This window comes from Actinia tenebrosa, unplaced genomic scaffold, assembly GCF_029948245.1.
Source record: "Actinia tenebrosa isolate PJP-AT-01 unplaced genomic scaffold, QUT_ActTen_1.0 PGA_scaffold4__44_contigs__length_22323623, whole genome shotgun sequence".
Classification (NCBI taxonomy): Eukaryota; Metazoa; Cnidaria; class Anthozoa; order Actiniaria; family Actiniidae; genus Actinia; species Actinia tenebrosa.
The window spans coordinates 5,300,065-5,318,676 of NW_028292581.1; the positions used below are offsets into that span (position 1 = coordinate 5,300,065).

Genomic DNA, 18,612 nt, shown 5'->3' on the forward strand with positions numbered 1-18,612 from the left:
AAGAAGAAGTACTATTAGTTTATGAGCAGAGATAACTAGCTAAGAACTAGTGTAGCTAGTTTATGAGCGTCAACATTCCAGTCAGATTCAAGACTTGCGATGACCGTCTGTCAATGAGATTGATTGAAATGACGTTTCAGTGAAAGGGGGAACAACCTATCAAATCCATGTCTTCAAGTTTCCATAGGGAAGTGAAGAAAAATCGGAATTACCCCTAAGTGATTATGACCATGATTTTGGCCACTTGTCAATTTCAAAATGAGATGTCGCTCTTTCAAAAAAGCCGAAGCATTTCAAGATATATTGATCGCTACGTAACACATTTACATATGACTCAACTCTGAAACTTGAATGCTGAGATGATGCTATCGCTTTTTCTTGGGAATACTCAATATTTTTCATCAACTCCATAAAAATGTGAACAAAAAACGGCTTTTTTACTGAATGGTATTTATGACTGGATTAGTGAAACCTTTATAAACTGCAGGCAATTTAAATATTACAAAGCTTACCGGAATTTCGTCAATTCCTTTCACATTAGTAATTCTTATTCGATCATACAAAACAAGATGAATAAATTTTAGCATATAAAGGCTTTATAACTAGCTAAGCTTGCTTATTACATGACGTCATTTCCGCTATTAGTATGTGGAATTTCAGATACAAACACTCCCAATCTTTTGAATGTTCACAAATGTTTTCGGGAAAATTTCGCAAGTAAATATCTTATCTTACGGGTACAAGAATTGGCTAGAATTACTTATTGATAATGATTAATCTTTGTAATGGGTTGGTCGATAGAGAGATTAAGGCTTAAAAAGAAATGCCGAATATCATGCGACGAAGCTTCAAAAGACGAAGCTCACGGAAAACCAACGACGCCACACCGACATATTTACGAAATCCTCCGAAAAACACTAACGAAGCCATATTATCATCAAGAAGAGTCAGCTATCCACCAAGGTAAGCGTGTTATAAGGTTTCTTTGTTCAAACTGTGAGTATTTCGGGGAAATTCGATATCTTTATTCAATGGTTCATACTATGATTGGGTTGTTTCGTACACGAGAAAGTCTCAAAGCTTGCTTAGAGTATTAATCCTAAGGTCATTGTAAAGAAAGCCAGGTTGGAGGTCGAGCATGGAGCCGAAGCTCGAGTGTCTTTCTTCGGAAAAGAATCGTTAAAATTCATAAGTCTTAAACTTCTGTCCTCACACTAAATATACAAAGGCTGGATGGTTGATAGTTTTGAGTAGAAATCGTTATTTGGTGCTGTTTATTTTGGTTTTGGTAATCGGCGGAATTGTACAGGTTCTGACAAAAAGACTGTAATAGTAATCGATTGAAGCCTCGCTTTGAGTACAAGTAGACCACAAGTCAGTCATAAATATTTTGAGTTTTGCACGATTCTTCCTCGAATCTGTTTACTATTGAACCTGCACAAGTAGACAAAGCTACACCATAGTGTTGTGTTACATATTACAAGGATTTCTTAGAGCTATCAGCAGGGAAATTCTACATTGGATGTCATGTAAGATTGCGGTTTGCCTAGATTTACTTCTCGACATCTCTCTATGACTGACATTTGCAGCGAGAAGTGACTCACAGAATAACGACATTCTTGATTCACTTAATACCTTAACTACCAATCGTGAACGGAATAAGGATTATTAGCTGAATTTCTATAACACTGCTGTATTTGGGGCTGATTCAAAGTCAAGCTTTTGCTCGAGAACTGCATCATACTTCGAGGTTGCAGAGGAAGGCTATCGAGACAGAGGGTCCCAACTATAACTGATGCTGAATACGTGAATGTGTGACCCAGTTTGCCGTACTTGTATTTTTAAGATATCTATGGGTCAGTGATTGTTCTTAAGATATCTTCAAACTATCCTTTCACTCCAAAATCCAGCAAATCTTCAGTACTTGAGGCACTTTTGTATACATCGATGACTCTTCGCCGGAAACCCCATTGTATAGCACGTATGCACGTCATCTCAACTCATTTGTAACAATCCTAATAGTGATTCCAATGGCAACAAAAAGAAAATCTTCTATCTGAACGCCATTCAAGACGATTAGGGATATTGAATTCCCTTGCAATGCATCCAATGAGGTATTTATGATTGAGAATCGTAACGAATCTTGCTTAGTTTACTATAAAGAATTCATTCTCAATGCCTTTCATACTCTCTGTGGTTTATCTTGATGCAAAATTGTCTGTTCGATGTTGGTAATTGTGATCAGTCGAACGATTTAGAAACTGACTTTGGAATAATTACCTCTAGTATCCAGCAGCAATTCAATCTTGAAATAATCTAGAAAATCCATACATAACAGTGATACACCGCAAAAATGCCTTTTATTTGACTGTTTAAAAAAATATTTGAAATATTTGTCCTCTTGCTCTAGGACGGCGGAGATCGACTATTCGCGTCAGTATTATTTTGCTTTCTAAGTGTCGTGGGCTTTTGATATAACCAGATTACACAAAAACATCGAGTTTATTTGCTGGAAAATACACTGATCTCATGTTGTGAACCAGAGCTTGCTTGAAAATGTATTCCATTGCTCTGTCAACACTTTATCGAACACCTTCAGTCTGGCGAGAGAAAGTCAACAAATGTGCTTTCATCAAAAAATGTTTCAAATTTATACCTTATCTTTCTTTATTTCTACCATTTTCCACTCCTTCGTTCGTGTATAGCCTTTTTATGCTCTCAAAATATGAAAATTCAATTAGTAAAATTAGTGGCCAAAAATCTCTTTCAGATTTATTGGTCACGTAACAGTAATGGTTCTCGATTCAAATCCACTCCTACCTGTTTAGTTTTTGGTCGATATTTCGAATACCATCACTTTCACTTAGTTTTTGTTGTGGTAAATACATAAATTTATTCTATTCAAGTTGATCATTACTGTTGATATAGGTTAACTACTCAAATGCAGGTCCAATCTTATTTTTACTCCACTGCACAAGCTCTACTGTACTGCTGTGAATTTATTTTACATTTTTATCAATTTTATTGGCTAGAGACTGAAGTATTGATTATGTAGAGATTTGTGCGTGTCTATCCATTTTCACTTTCATTGAAAAAAATAGACAACCTGCAGCAATTTTTGTATCAATTTTCCAATCATCCAATTATTGGCAGCCATTCTACAGACATCCTCCCTGTCAATGTGATGATATTAACACCCAAGAAAATGTCATTCCCTGTAAAAAATTCAAAGATTAAAACCCAGACAATGTTTGGTGTTACAGAGCAGATCTTTAGTATTGTAAACAAGGTCTGGCATCGATTCAAAGTAATTCAAAGCGGAATTCTATCCTGAATTTTTTGTTTTTTCTTAATGATAATGAATTAGATGTGATTTTTCTCATAATATGATAGTATTAATGGGATAGTTTGTGGAGTAGTTCAGTACAGATCTAAATTCTCTTTGATATGTTTACATGTTATAGATGTGTAGATAGATATCTCATGATCAAGATCAGACATATCTTCTATGCCATTTCTCCCTCAATCTACACATATTATTTGTTAGCTAAGAAACTCGGCATCCAACATACCTGGAACACATTATTTGTTCTTCTGATACTAGCATAGCTGAATATTATTATTGCTTTTATTAAAATGGTATTATTTTTATACATGTACAAATGTTATTATGCTTATCTACAAATACCAAGTACATGTACCTGTATTATACATGGTCACTGAACCAAACACCATTCTTAAGATGTTTATAGTTGTAATTAAATTATATAATACTTATTCTTCTCCCTTTAAAATAATATAGGCTTTGTAAAATGATTTAGTAGAGACTCGGGAAGGGGGGGGGGGGGGGGGGGGAACTCTTGCTTATTTAAAATTGTATGGGTACTAAAATTTTACTATGATGTTTCTTTATTTGAAATTATATTATAATATATACTATGTGTACTAGAATATGAAAAACTAAAAGAAATTTGGTGCCAAAAACTGTATGAATAACCACATCTAGAATTACATGTACAGGCCTGTTGTATAGAAAATTGCAAGACCTCGTGTAAACTGGGTTATAAATAGTATGAGCACTGATGTTTTGAAAGTTTTTTAGACAAGTGAAATTTAAGAGCATTGAAAACATTACAAGTATCTATTACCACTGTTTCCATTGATCGAGACAACCGTTACGACATGATAATGGGCATTTACACTTCCATCAATCCGTCAATCAAATAAATAGTTCGAGTATGCATCCACAAATGTTAACATTTATGTCTCAAAACACACAAAACGATATAGTTTCACAAATGAGCAAACCATAAATAACAACTGAAGAAAAAAGGAATGCGAAACAAATATGATTGAAATAAGCCTAAAATTAAAAAATAAAATGTATTTATAGATGCAAGAATAATAATTTAGGGGTTAAGGAAAAATTCAAGATTTTTTTGAGTAGTTTAATCTGGTAAAGACTAAATTCTTTCTACTAGCCCCAGTAGTCTTAATTGTAAATGGGAACCAAAGTCTAGAGAAGAAAGCTTCTGAGAAAAATATTTTTGTTTGGTTCAATTAGCTATTGTATGCCAGGTGTTTATATGCATGTTATACTTTAATTCTTAATTTGGTAGGTAATTCTTGCTTTTCAGCTAATTTTATTCGCTTAACAATATTTGCTAGATTATAAATCAAACATGTACATGAACTGTATATATACACCTTCTTTAAAAAGTGTTTTTTGGAAGTCTGAAATCTGAGACCTAGTGGAATTGTGGGGATTGAGTGATTTTTGATTAAATATTCAAAATGCAATTAGCCAAACAATTTATTTTGCCAGCACGTCATTGATCAAAGTTGGCATATATAGATATTGTCTTGTTACAAACTACTTGTTAAAAATACAATTTGACAATTTACAGCTTACAAGCCGTAGTTCATTTTGGTCTCAGATTTCAGATCCCTCCACCAACAACATTTTTTGAAATAGGGGTACATAGTACACATCCAGGAATTTGAGTTTTGTATAAGCGCAGAATCAGTGTAAAGTATAGTAACACTAAATAAGATAAATGCTTTTACTGTAATTGTGCATTGTATTGTTAATTGGTAATTGCATATAACTAAATATTTTCTCTTGTCATAGATCTCAAGATGATATTGAGGCTCTTCGACAAAGTTATATGTACCATAAAGATGACGATTTAAGGAGGAGTACTGGATCAATATATGGGGGTGACAGCCCAACCAAAGCCAAACCACCTACAGGAATGCATGTAAGAAGCAATAGTGACACCAGTGAGATCAACTTTGAAAGACTCAGACATACCTATGAACTGTCAGTCACTGAGCCAAGATCTCCTACTGGAGAAAGCTTCTTCGCTATCGTACAGAGGTTTGAAGAGAACATTAAGAATGAGAAACGCACAACAAGGAAAAGGGTAGATGGTTCTACTTTTATAGAGAATTTGCGAGAGCACAGCAACCATATTGTTGGTTCATCGGCAAGTCCTACGATAGAGAAAAAGACTCCTATTCTAAAACGTAAAAACTCGCTTCGTTCAAACACTACATCATTTTTTAGGATTAAGAAAAGCTATGACAGCAAAGAGGAATTTGAATCAAGTGATAGTACACTTCCAACGAGGAAATACTTAGCTCATTATGACTGTCAGAGCTTGTTGTTAGATTACGAGGACCAAGCTCAGCGTAGAGCAAAATATGGTGATGGAATGCGTCGTAGGAATACTCGTTCTGGTGCATCTGCAGCATCTGCAAAAATAACTGCAGCACAGCGTGCTGATTTGAAAGGTTCTGATTCAAGTCTGGATAATGTAGATGAAGTAGCTGACGTTGGAGACAATAAATCCAATGAACTTGTTCATAATTGTCCATATTTTAGAAATGAACTTGGTGGAGAAGATGATCTAGATCCACAAATTAGCTTAACTAGGGATAATACTGCATTTCTAAATCCGAATGACATGTCAACTCCCAAAGATCCTAAGCTAAATGCAGTAAAGCGGAGGTCAACCTTAGACATTTTATTGACAGCTTATGATTCTGCTCGGCAAGGCAAGCTAAGGAGTGGTACAGGAGTAACTATACTTGACAATTCAAAGCCAGAAAGTGGATCATTATACCTTGGTGAGGGAGGCAGCTGGTCAGATGATGAAGGGAAAATGGTGTTTGAGCATGCTGATCATGGAGCATACTACTATAGGAATTTCTTTGTTGGACAAGGTATGTAAAGTATTAATTTAATGTACTCAAAGAAAGGAATTACTGATATTTATCTTAGGTAGTATGCAGAGTGGACAAAAATTCAATATATTTTATATATATTTTTTAATGCTACTGTAATTAGACCAATCAGCCTCCTTATCAGTTGGGTTGCAAAACCTGTAGGCATACCCTTTGTGTATCATTTGGTGCTATTGTTTATATGGTGCATCCAGTTTGAAATTTAGGTGCAATAATACAGGCAACAAAACTGCGCAGCTTGATATATGCAACATTTTTCCTTTGCAAGTTGTAGAGCACTTGTTGCTGGTATTACCTTTCCATGCCAAACAAAACTCATAGTCACGAGATGTTGAAACTCTCTCTACTTTTTGCAACAATGAAGATTTGAGAGCGGTATTAGTAGTAAGATTTGCTATGCAGCTTGCAAGGCAAATACGTTGTGCGATTTTGTTGCCCTTATTACTGCACCTAAAGAGTACCCTGCAGATCATATGAGTGCAGTTGTTTAAACTCTTTGCAGTTACAAGCCACATGTACAACATTTTAAATATCAATATGACAGAATTAAGCCATTGCTATTAAGATATGATGTATATGACTTGCATGGTATTCTGAAGGTGTACCAACTTTTATTAAAGGTTTAGTTGTAGTTGCTTTTAGATGTAGAAGAAAAGGTTAAAGTGTTAAATTTTTGATATTATGCCAACCTTCGTAGATGTGAGTTGTATATTGTACATATGTACACTTGTACACTTGTGTATATACACCTATTTCAGAAATTGCTGTTGCACCAAAAGCCTCAAGCAACAAGCCAAGACTGTAGAGAACGCTGGTACTTTTAGCTGTAATTAGTTTATTCATGGTGCATTTTCATTTATTGACTTCACAAATTGCTCCAAGCAAGGCTGCTTGAGATGATAATTAGTGGAGAGCTATAGCCACTTGCATGAACCAAGAATAAATAAATTATAATTGATAGTACCTCTCTGGAGCCTTGGCTTGTTACTTGAGGCTCTTGGTGCGACAATGATTTTCGAAATAGGTGTATAATTGCACTACACAACTTTTTCTAAGTTCCTCTTTTTATGTGTGTAGAACATCTGACATATCTTGGAATGGATGAGAGGCTTGGTCCTGTAGCCATTTCTTTGAAAAGAGAAAAAATCGATGAAAACACTTCCTTGGTGAAAAATGATACCGATGGCCAAGGAACACAGTATCAATACCGCATTATTATTAGAACCTCTGAGGTAATGTTATCAATATCTTTGATAGGCTTGCTTTGATAGGAAAGCAATAGTACTCAAGAAAGATATCATCTACATCTGTAAGCTCTTTGTCAGATATATGATCAGATCTATAGGCTTGGCTTTATTGCAAAAGTAAAAGTAAAGTAAAGTACCTATATTTAGCGTTGGTAGTTCCTTCAGTTGAAAGTCAACTGCTATCAATGGAAGCCGACGGTGCGTACTTTACCCCCTCTCTCCATCAGTGCTCTGTTTTAAGAGTATTTAAAGCTGAAGCTACACGGATTAGAGAGAAGTGGAAACAGACGTGGAGATCCTAAGGATCAAACTCTGAAACTCAAGCGCTGAAGGTCGCTCACTAACCAACTGAGCCGGGCCTGCTTCTTGCATGGCTTAAGCTGTAATACTTTGTTTTCATCCTCTATTATAGTTGGATAACTTTGTAAAAAAAAAAAGATATTAACATATTTGTACAGTAAGTTGGAAAGCTCTTGAAAATGTTGTTATTATTTGATTTGTTATGTTATAATTTGATAAAAATTCTAGTTCATAAAGTATTAATGTTGTTGTTTTGTTTATATATTAATTTATATAATTCATATGCAGCTCACTACTTTAAGAGGCAATCTTTTAGAAGAGGCTATCCCGTCTACGTCACGGCATGGCACTGCAAGAGCTCTTCCTGCTAAAGATATTTTAGAATACGTTGCTCCTGAAATACAGCTTTCATGTCTCCGATTAGGCCATCCTGGAATCAAGGTATATTTTGATATCCGCAATACATTATTAATAAATCATTGAATGATTTACACTGTATAGCCATGTTTTTTTAAACGACTGTTTTTGTTTGATGTGGTATAGTGTAATATTGGTACTGACTGTAGAGTCCAAAACCTTTAATGTCTACCATAGGAGTTCAAATACCTTGATAAAGTTTTAATTGAAAAAGGTTAATGATACATTACAAAATCATAAATTTCAATTGCCCTATTTCACTATGACGTCACTTCAAAACAATCTATTGTTTAAACGCAAAGGATCATGGTCGTTGGAGGGGGTCAAATCAACTCAAATTCAACGAAAATTGTTCTAAAACCCATATCAATCCAGGAAAAGAAGTAGAATAGCCAGCAAACGCTCAGAATATTTTTTAGTACATATTAACACATATTATATCTGAAAACCAGGCCATTTTAGATTAAACTGTTTCGCTAGGAGCAAATTTTATTTAATTTTCTATTGGATTTGGCGATTCTGTCCCCCACATAAACAAGCAGTGACGTCATAGTGAAATAGGGCAATTTATTAGCTTGAAATCCTAATTTTGTCAAAACGTTTTTGTCCTGAGGTAGTGTTATTTGTACTCAGTATGACCCGATCCTGTCTCCCATATTAATTCAAAATACTCCTGAGGAATTAAAATGGCTTTTATACTTAATTTCAAAGACCACAAAATGTTTTAATCATTAATCTACAATTTATTGTGGCTTTTTTTCTCCCATTCTTTAGCTTGTCCTTAACATTCTTATGTGCTCATATTAGGGCTAAATAATGGTTAAAAGTTGAAGTTATGGTGACCATGGAAATTAGATTTAGCTCGTTCATATATGTTGTCGGCTCTTGAAATGTTACTGGTAAAGATGAAGGACAGGCACAGATTTTTGAGACTCTGGACAAGTTCCAGTTCTCACTGAACATTGTCTTGTGACCAGCCATTATTCTTAGCTCTGCATCCAGAACAATTTCAAAATAACTACAAAACATTGTAGTTCTATCAACCATTTATTACTTGAAATATATTTAATTTTTCTTTCTGAAATGACTAATTTTGTAGAATCATAATGAATCTAAATGTTGTTTCTCTTAGATACCAGAAATGCTGATGAAACTTGATGAACAAGGGGTAAGAAAGCATACATCAAAAATTATTTTATTCTTTTGATCTTGTGATGCAGACTACAGTGTTTTGAATTTGTTATATTCCATTTTGCAAATTATGATCATTTCGTGGTTTGGTTTGTATCTTTTCCTCTGTTACATTATCAAGATACAGGGGGCAGAGCGTACCGTCTTATTCAAACTGACCACTGAGCGCGCGCGATAGATTAAAATCTGACAGTTGCAATACTCGCGCATGCTAAAATGACAATAGTGTGTTTTGATACTGTCATCAAACATGATTTTCGATTAATCACAGCGCACATTTTATCCCTATTATTTTATAATCCTTGATTAATCAGTGTAGTGTGATTAATCTATTTGACATTAATTTAGATGACAAATCAGTATAAAGTTGGGGTCTTATACTGTAGAGCTGGTCAGTCCACAGAGGAAGAAATGTACAATAATCGTAAGTATTGTTATAATGATGGTACAGTACAGCCCAGACCTGGGGAGGGGGGGTGGTACTCTTGCCCATTTAGGGTAGGGATGTGCCACCCAACCCACTGGACCCTGAAACTGTTCCAGAGTAAAATAGCTGAAATTCATACCCTGTTCCAGAGTAAATTTGCTGAAAACCATGCCCTGTTCCAGAGTAAATAGTCGTAAAAAATGTTCTGGTAGTTGCAAAAATAGATACCCTGTTCCAGTGAGAAAAAACTTGATTTCATATGTAAGAGAGCAATTGGATTTTATATACCCTGTCAAGAGTAGAATCACTGAAAACCATAACCTGTTTGACGGCATGTACCCATAATTATTTGAGGAATATAGGGGAGTGCCCCCCCCCCCCCCTGACACATGACTAAGCAGCAGTTGTTGTTTGTTGGCACAGCCTCGGAAGATCCAGGGTATGTCCTGCAGTTTACTGGACATCTCCCTTATGCCATACTCTAATGTTTTTCGAAGGGAAAAAATTATGATGCATTAATATAATATCTCTAATATTTCTTCATTTGTGTTTCCTGCATCCCCCTCCTGGCATTTCTGTATATATTTGATAAGGTAAATTGTATATCCCTTTAAGTTTGCCTAGAAATATATCTGTTATTTTTTTTTAACAACAGAAGAATCTGGTCCAGCCTTTGAGGAATTTCTAGATTTGATTGGCAAGAAAGTTAGGCTGAAAGGATTTACTGGGTACAGAGCACAGCTTGATAACAGAAGTAAGTGATAGATTACTACCTAATGGCTAATGAAGGGCTCTGTTACTGGTTGACATGCTGTTGCAGGGGTTTCATTAAGTTTTGAAATGAAATCTTGCCAGAGAAGTGAACATTTTATGGATTACTAAGTTATACACTCATGTAAATGGTAGTTTTATAAGCCAGAGAAATTTGCTTATTTTCCATGAGCATTCTCAGATCCCTGACCCATAATGAAGCCCCTGCTGTTAGTTTTAATCCTTACAGTACATGAGGTTTATGTAAATTTATAAAATGTATACCAGCCCTCATGTATTCTTGTAAAGAAACAATTTTTGCACCCATTTAATTTGTTTTATTTGTTTTCAGATGACTCAACAGGAGAATATTCAGTTTATACCACCTTTCATAATAGAGAAATTATGCTCCATGTTTCAACATTGTTGCCATGGACACCAAATAATAAACAACAGGTAATGACTAAATAATCTACCGACCACCATTTTACGGTCCAGATTTTTTCTGATAACCCTACATCAAAGAGTGTGCTCCATGTAAAAGGTGTTCATGTAATTCATTTTTCACCTGTTATTTTTATTTTCCTTGCAGCTTTTAAGAAAACGACACATTGGTAATGACATTGTCACAATAGTTTTCCAAGAACCTGGAGCTTTGCCATTTACTCCTAAAAATGTTCGCTCACACTTCCAGCATGTTTTTATTGTTGTTCGGGTATATAATCCATGCAGTGATTCAACATATTACAAGTAAGATTCTTAGAGGAGAATTGAGATATTTACTGTAACACTTACCATACATAGGTTCATTGGTCAAACACAAAGCATTCGATAGACCCCTTGCCAAAATGGTGAAAAAATTAAGCTGAGAGAAAAACCAATACCAGCTCTGGAAAGAGCACCACACAAAGATTCATTATCATATAAGGTGTTATATCGGCCGAGAAAACCCAAGTTGAAAATTAACAAATTTACAGACGTTTGTATGTCTGGGGTATATGCTATGTAGCAGTAGCTTGGAGTATTGTACATGCTTGCTAATAATAATGACAAGTATCTGCATATAGATTTTATGTCATGTGTTTTATACCAACAACACTATCTGAGGACAAAATCGACTTCAAAAATTAAGAAGCTAATGGTGGCTAAGCAGTAGTTTGGAACATTTGCATGCATGCCTGTGCATCATGTCTTCCAATGGCTATTTAGCCAGCAAATGTAAAGCTGACGTTCTCTTATCTTTTATATCCTAGAGTGTCTGTAAGTAGATCTAAAGATGTCCCTCCATTTGGTCCACCTATACCGGCATCGTCAAAGTTTGGAAAGCAAAAGGCATTCGCCAACTTCCTTCTGACCAAGAGTAAGCAAGAAATAAGACATTAGATTGCACCATTCTTCTACATCCAGGTTCCCTGAACTCAAATGGTTAAAATGTTGTCTCAAACGTTTTGTTTGGGGCCAAATATTTTACAGTCCTTCTCAAATCAAATAGTGTGAGCTGTTAACTCAGAAATGCTAAAAACATAATTTTTACGAGTAGCCAAAAATGCATAATTTCTAACTTCTGAAGATTGTAGTTTATTCTGGTTCCATCAAAGAAAATGGCAGCACATTTTAATACAGAATAAGAAAATTCAAACTGGTTAGAGCTGTGAGGCAGGGTCATTCGTAGACTGTATAGTAATGTATATAGTTTTAAATTTGACCTCTTTGAGCTGTGTGACTACTGTACTTGGAGTGGTGATAAGCCATAACAAGTTTCAATCAGTAGAAATGCCTTGTATTGGCCAATCATCGTGTTAATTGCTATTATTTAACAGGGCTTGAAATAGCGGTCTGCCAATGACCCTATGGCAGGCCAACTTTCAGGTTTTGCATGCACAAATAACGATGCACTGCCAAATGAAGGATAAAATGACATGCAAAATTTACTGAAATTGACCTCCTTTTACCATGCTCCTTTATTATGGCAGGCTGAAAAAAAATTCTTTTTCAAGCCCTGATTTAATAAAATATAGCTTGAGATGAATAAATCTTTTGTTTTTATTTTCAGTAATTAATGCTGAGAATGCAGCACACAAATCAGAGAAATTCAGCACCATGGCAACTCGCACAAGACATGAATACCTTAAGGATTTGGCTACAAACTATTTGACAAATACAACCCTAGAGTCTGGGGCAAGCAAGTCATCATTTGGTAAGTTAGAAATGGAGCTCATATTTATTTTTTTAAACATTTTTACATGCATGTCTTCTTCATATTTCAAAACACCTACTTTTTGTAAAAATAAAACAACTCATCTAACCACTCCTTTTGCTATTCGTTTTGTAGGAAAATTCTCTTTATCAGGGAAAAAGAAAGAAAAAGTCCATCCTCCCATTTGTCCTGAGCGAGTTGTTCGAGGAGGGCTAGTCTGGAGTGTTCAGGTAATGCCAGATTATAAATAAAGGTTAAAACGCTAGGGCGAGGGTTTGCGTTGAAATTCAAGACCGAGGGCCGCTGTTTTAAAAACCAACCAAGTCCAGGTTTTGAATTCAGCCTCGCTCTTCCCTGTTAATACCAATGCTTCCCGCATGATTGGTTTTTAACAAAAGAGTGCTGGGGTTTAGGGCGAAGTCTTTACTTACTTGGGTTAAGTAGTCTTTGAGGGCGTGCATTTAAAGAAGTATCTCTTATAATAACCTTCATTTATTGCCTCCAATGTTTACAACTAGTTCAATATTGAAATATTCAAAATACCATTAATCTGTTCTACGTCATAGATGTTTTATCATTTTTCCATCGCTTTCAAACTTTATGTCGCATGCATAATAAGCCTGAAGCGAGATGACGTTTTACCCCCGACTCTATACCATAATAGTTTTTAAAATTCTTTCATATTAAAATTTTTGATTCCTTAGAATTCACGAATTTCACGATTTTCTTTGCAAAACTAATGTCATCGATTTGCTGCAGTCTTTTGATTTTAACAACGCATAGCTGGTTTTCGATTATTCCCAAGAGATTGGGATGGCGAGAGACATGGATAGCGGCCATGTTGGATGATATGACAAACGAGACTAATGACAAATCTTTTGTTAAATCCATCCAACATGGCGGCAGCGAAAAGCATCAATAGCATGCATTATTTAAATTCGTGATGTATTTCTTTCTTACAGGTTGAAGATTACAGAAACTCCACCATGATTGATTGTATTATGGCAATATCTTCAGATACGCTAGTTCTTGTTGATTCATCGAGCAAGGTGCGTATATCCCTGAAAACTACCTCATGTTTTCGATGGTCAAGTGTTGAAAGCTGTATCGTGAACTTGTGCAGGCCGTAGCCACCAGTACGGCTGATCAGGTTTTAACCGCAACACGTTTTACCTTCAGAACAATTTTTTCCCTCGTAAAAAATATTTATGACAAAAATAAAAACATAGACTAAATTCAAAACTCGCACCGATGTGAGGCTTAAGTTGTGAACAAAGGGATCTGCGTGACTCAAAGTAATCTGGCGTGATTCAAAAGTCACGAATCAAGCCAGATTCCTTTGTTCGCAACTTAAGCCTCACATCGGTGCGAGTTTTGAATTTGGTCTATAGGACCATCTTTTTTAAACCGGACCATTGTCCAATTGATGGCTACGACCTTGTGCTGCTGTTAAAAAAACCTTCCAAGACCCACAAAAGCCACATTATGGTCAGCAATAAGTTTTCTCCTCGTGCATTTTTACGTAACACTGTATCGCACTTCCTAATGTTATTCAACGTGGAATTTAAGATAGGATATTCGTTTATCTCTCGTTCATGTTCGGATTGTATTATATTGTCCACGCACCTACTAATAGACCTTTTCATCTTGGGCGTAATATTTTGCCGTTTCAGACCACTTGTCATTTTCTTGTGTATAAGATTTTTCGTTCGTGTTGTATCTACATTCATGTGTCATTTCATGCACAGCCGTCAAACAAAGAAATGATACCCTAGGGAATGTTATAATAATCCAATGTTAAAATAGATTTGATTGGAAAATCGCGGGACACGGCACGGTTATGATGATGGTACGAAATTGAAAATTGGCATTTCCGTACCTTAAGGCATTCTAGCCGTCTGTTCTTGTCTACCGTAACTTTAACTGCATCTACGTTTGTGATTGGACAACCCATACGAAAATGTTGTGAAGCCATTTCAATAGACCTCTTCGGCTCTGACGTTATGTTTTCCCATTTCAGACCACATGTCATTCCCTAGAGTATCATTTCTTTGTTTAAAGTTTACGCTCAGTTGCACATGAGAAGATACATGAATATGGATACAGCTCAAACAAATAATCTTATTCTCAAGGGAATGGCACGTGGTCTGAAATGGGAAAACATTACCCCAAGCCGAAGAGGTCTAGAGTCTAGCAAGTAGTACCGTTTACGTGCTGTATGTCATTACCGTGTGTTTCCATACATACTAAACCACGCAAGTATAACCTGAATTGACAAGTACGAGAAATAAGATAGTTCTTTGTTTGGTGTTTCGATCAAAACCATGCTACTATAACCTGTATTGACAAATACGAGAAACAAGATAGTTATTTGTTTGGTGTTTCGATCCTTCGCTCGGATCATAACGTAAGCCGCATATTGTGACTGGCCTTTTATGACACCATAACGTGGTTGTACTTGTGGTTTTCACGTTTCAACTCCTCCCTCTGAATCAAAACTGACCTTCACCGCACCCTTGTATTTGGTCTTTGTATTAGTATCATAACGTGGTTGCACTTGTGGTTTTCTATCCAGGAGGCATTATTCAGCGTACCTACCAAGGCCATTATAGGATGGACGTCATTGTCGTCGAGGTAATTAATGATATACATATAAAACAGTTCAATGCAAATTCCTGTGCTATTACATATTGTGTTCAGTGCTTGGAGGCTTCAATGTTCATAAACATTGGGATTTTGCTAAAATGTTGTCAAAAGTCTAAATTTGATCATAAAAACAATTTGACAAAATGATCGGCATTTATCTTATAAAAAAGGGCCTTAGTGAGGGGGTGGGGAGTTACTAAGGCAACCATCATCTTTATGCAGGACCAATAATTTGGCCTTGAAAATCTCATTCCAAATTGCTTCATACCCAATTTCAAATGATAATTCAGCAGCCCAGACAACCTGTTAGCATTTAGTCCATACCTATGTTTTTGTCTTAAGTCAATTAAATTTCGAACGGCTGGAGTTGGTATTTTATGATTGCTTGACCAACGCCAAAAACCCAGACGCATTGAGCAGTAATGATTGCGTAATCAAGTTAGAGAAGTTTTCGTCTGACTGTAAAAAAGTCGGTGCCGTATGTGTGCCTTACTGCGACCGTGATGTTTTATAGAATTTTGATTCGGAGATTATTTCGTGCATTGTGATTGGACTGGCAAAGCCGTGACCTTGGTGTGACTGTATCCGCGCCGTGTTTATGCCGTGTTTCGGGATTGAAGAGCAAATTATCGTGTAATGTGATTGGGCTCGCGTATGCCAAGCCGTGACACGACCGTGTTCGTGCCGTGAGCTTTTCACGGTCTTACGGAAACTGGTCTATGAAAACCAGTGTAAAACGTTACCAGTGGCAGAACATAATTTCAGCTTTTATATAACTCATTTTGACTGTGTTTTTTCTTTTCTTAGCATCAAAGTGTTTTATGGTGGTGGTGACTGCCTGGTCCTCAACATCCCAACCTCAGATTCTGATGATCTGCCTGAGATTGTTCGTAGACTAGAGGCTGTGACTATTGGTTGCCAGGTAACGAACTATGAATATTAATTTGATCTTTTTTAACAAATATTTTTTCATCAATTCTTACAGACAAATCAAAATCTTAACGCCGGGCGATCATAAATTATCGGCGCTCTTGTGGTAAACTTCATGTCACGTATTATGAAGCATCACGGTTAACTATCGAAAGTGCATGTGTGCGTGTTTATAAGGGTGGGGGGGGGGGGGGGGGGAGATATGAAAATATAGAAGACTAGTGTGTATAATTCTAAAAGAGGAAAAAATTGTGGAGGATAAAGCTCCGACCCTCAGCTCTTTCTCTCCGCGTTCTCTGATTATTGTTAACGTGATAAAGTAACTTTTCGTTGCAGACGCAGACGATAACGCTTCGTCGTAACGTTCATGGTCAACTTGGTTTTCACGTACAGTATGAAGGTTTGGTGGCTGATGTTGAACCTGGCGGCTATGCCTGGCAAGCTGGGCTGAGACACGGGTGTAGATTAGTAGAGGTATTCTATCATTGTGTTATTGTTTTTATTGTCATCATCAGCATCATCACTATCATCATCATCAAGATCATTACATTATCAACTCACCACCACCTTTAGTAACACAATTACTACTACCATTTTTATCGTTATTATTATTGCCATCATCGTCATCATCACTATCATCATCATCACCATCATCATTTCTATCACCCCACCGTCATTAACATTAGCATCATTTCATCATCATCACCATTATTACATTATCTCACCACCCCCTTTAGTACCACAACTACTAATACCATTGTTATCGTTATTATTATTGCCATCATCATCATCATCATCATCAATATATCACCATAACACTACCACAATTATTATAGCCATAATAATGATCATTATCACTATCACCACTATTATTGGAGTTTTCATCATCTTATATCAATTATTACCACTACCTTTACAACCCTTGTTATTATGATACACCAGAGATAAAACTGTTGTCTTCTACAAAAAAATGAAACAAAGTATCAGTATATTCCTCCCTGCCCCTGTTTAAGTGTTATGACTGTTTGATGCTGGCTAACCTGTAAATGTAATTTCAGATCAATGGGCTGATAATGGCCACGTTAACCCACGAACAGATGATTGAGATTCTGAGAAAACCTGGTTCGGTGACAGTAGTTGTCGTATCTCCACTTCCCAGTGGGAAACCCAGAAAGTGAGTGATGATGATGATTATTTTATATTATTTTATATTATATTATTTTATTTTATCAAATTGAGCTGATCCTCGCAGCATATGAAGCAACTTATGCAGCTGCAAATCCTGAGTCTTGAACACTGTTATTGCTATTGACCACCGCAAGTACATCAATAGCGCAACTCGGCGGTGTTGAATTGAAAGCAATTTAACACCTCTGACAGCCGCTATTGAGAGGAGGGAGGAAAAACCGGAGACGACAGGGATTCGATTTATTCTGTTGACCTTTTGCTGTTTAGGTTAAAGACCTTGAGTTAATCCCTCACTTATTTTCAGTTAGCATTTAGAGGGAGAAGATCCCCACGGATACTCCTGAATTGAACAAGAATGACAGGAAGTTAGCTAAGAGTAAGACTTAAAACCCGCCTTGTAACATTTGTTTCGTCCTCCCCAGTAAGGTGTTTTGTTAAAAAAAAAAAAAAAAAATTTAAGACATTTCTATCTTGACCATGGAACTAGGGCCTAAGGTGTGTTCCTCTCGCAAAGCAATAACGTTTGTTTTGAATATATATGAAAAACAAATGACTAATGCATTTTCTATTTAATCTTATTTTAGAGGTGTTCAGGCTTCCAATCAACATTACTGGTGGTCGGCCAGATCTTCTACGAGTACCATCTCGTCATATGGTGGCAGCGCCACGTCCGTAGGAGATGATCACGAATCACGTGATCATTCGGCCTATTATCTCACGGCTCCTCCAAGAGTGGCGCCAAAAAGTCAGTCTAAGAGATCGGGTGACGAAATGGAGACGGACGGAAGGTGAGCTTAAAATCTTTTAAATGATCTAGTTTCCAATTCTTCATTGGTTAGGTGTAGTGTTCGATTGTGTGCAGAATATTTCTTTGCGTTTTCGTGAAGACCCGCATAATTTCAAAGTGTTTGTGTACTCAAAGTCAGCGTGCATTTTTGTTTTACTGTTGCTTACCGCTAATATTCGTTTACAATGTTTACGCTAACCTTGACCCGAACTAAATGAGTCTGTAGTCAAAAAAGCAGAAGTATTTTACAAGATTGAAAACGGACTGTATTGGAGCTTTGTAT

General features: G+C 36.3%; 1 protein-coding gene and 1 long non-coding RNA gene across 4 annotated transcripts in view; one reads left to right on the top strand and one right to left on the bottom strand.

Moving 5' to 3' along the window:
* Positions 1-18,612, top strand: part of LOC116298369 (uncharacterized) — a 28,936-nt gene that overhangs the window by 1,025 nt on the left and 9,299 nt on the right. The window contains exons 1-18 of one of the 3 annotated variants that reach the window (XM_031706792.2): positions 721-963; positions 5,132-6,228; positions 7,327-7,481; positions 8,085-8,237; positions 9,346-9,381; positions 9,753-9,828; positions 10,487-10,585; positions 10,934-11,037; positions 11,174-11,331; positions 11,835-11,941; positions 12,635-12,778; positions 12,914-13,008; positions 13,741-13,827; positions 15,354-15,412; positions 16,232-16,346; positions 16,691-16,828; positions 17,413-17,528; positions 18,127-18,330. In XM_031706792.2, the coding sequence (XP_031562652.2) occupies positions 824-963; positions 5,132-6,228; positions 7,327-7,481; positions 8,085-8,237; positions 9,346-9,381; positions 9,753-9,828; positions 10,487-10,585; positions 10,934-11,037; positions 11,174-11,331; positions 11,835-11,941; positions 12,635-12,778; positions 12,914-13,008; positions 13,741-13,827; positions 15,354-15,412; positions 16,232-16,346; positions 16,691-16,828; positions 17,413-17,528; positions 18,127-18,330 (3,083 nt within the window). In that variant the 5' untranslated portion in view covers positions 721-823. Of the gene's footprint in view, positions 1-720; positions 964-1,145; positions 2,115-5,131; positions 6,229-7,326; positions 7,482-8,084; positions 8,238-9,345; positions 9,382-9,752; positions 9,829-10,486; positions 10,586-10,933; positions 11,038-11,173; positions 11,332-11,834; positions 11,942-12,634; positions 12,779-12,913; positions 13,009-13,740; positions 13,828-15,353; positions 15,413-16,231; positions 16,347-16,690; positions 16,829-17,412; positions 17,529-18,126; positions 18,331-18,612 lie in introns of those variants that run through there. The other 2 variants (XM_031706793.2, XM_031706794.2) reach the window with 2 other exon arrangements.
* LOC116298370 (uncharacterized) lies at positions 1,258-2,978 on the bottom strand. The gene is made up of 2 exons (XR_004197329.2): positions 2,821-2,978; positions 1,258-2,600 (listed from the first exon to the last, which is right to left on the bottom strand). It is a non-coding gene; the product is annotated as an uncharacterized LOC116298370 (long non-coding RNA).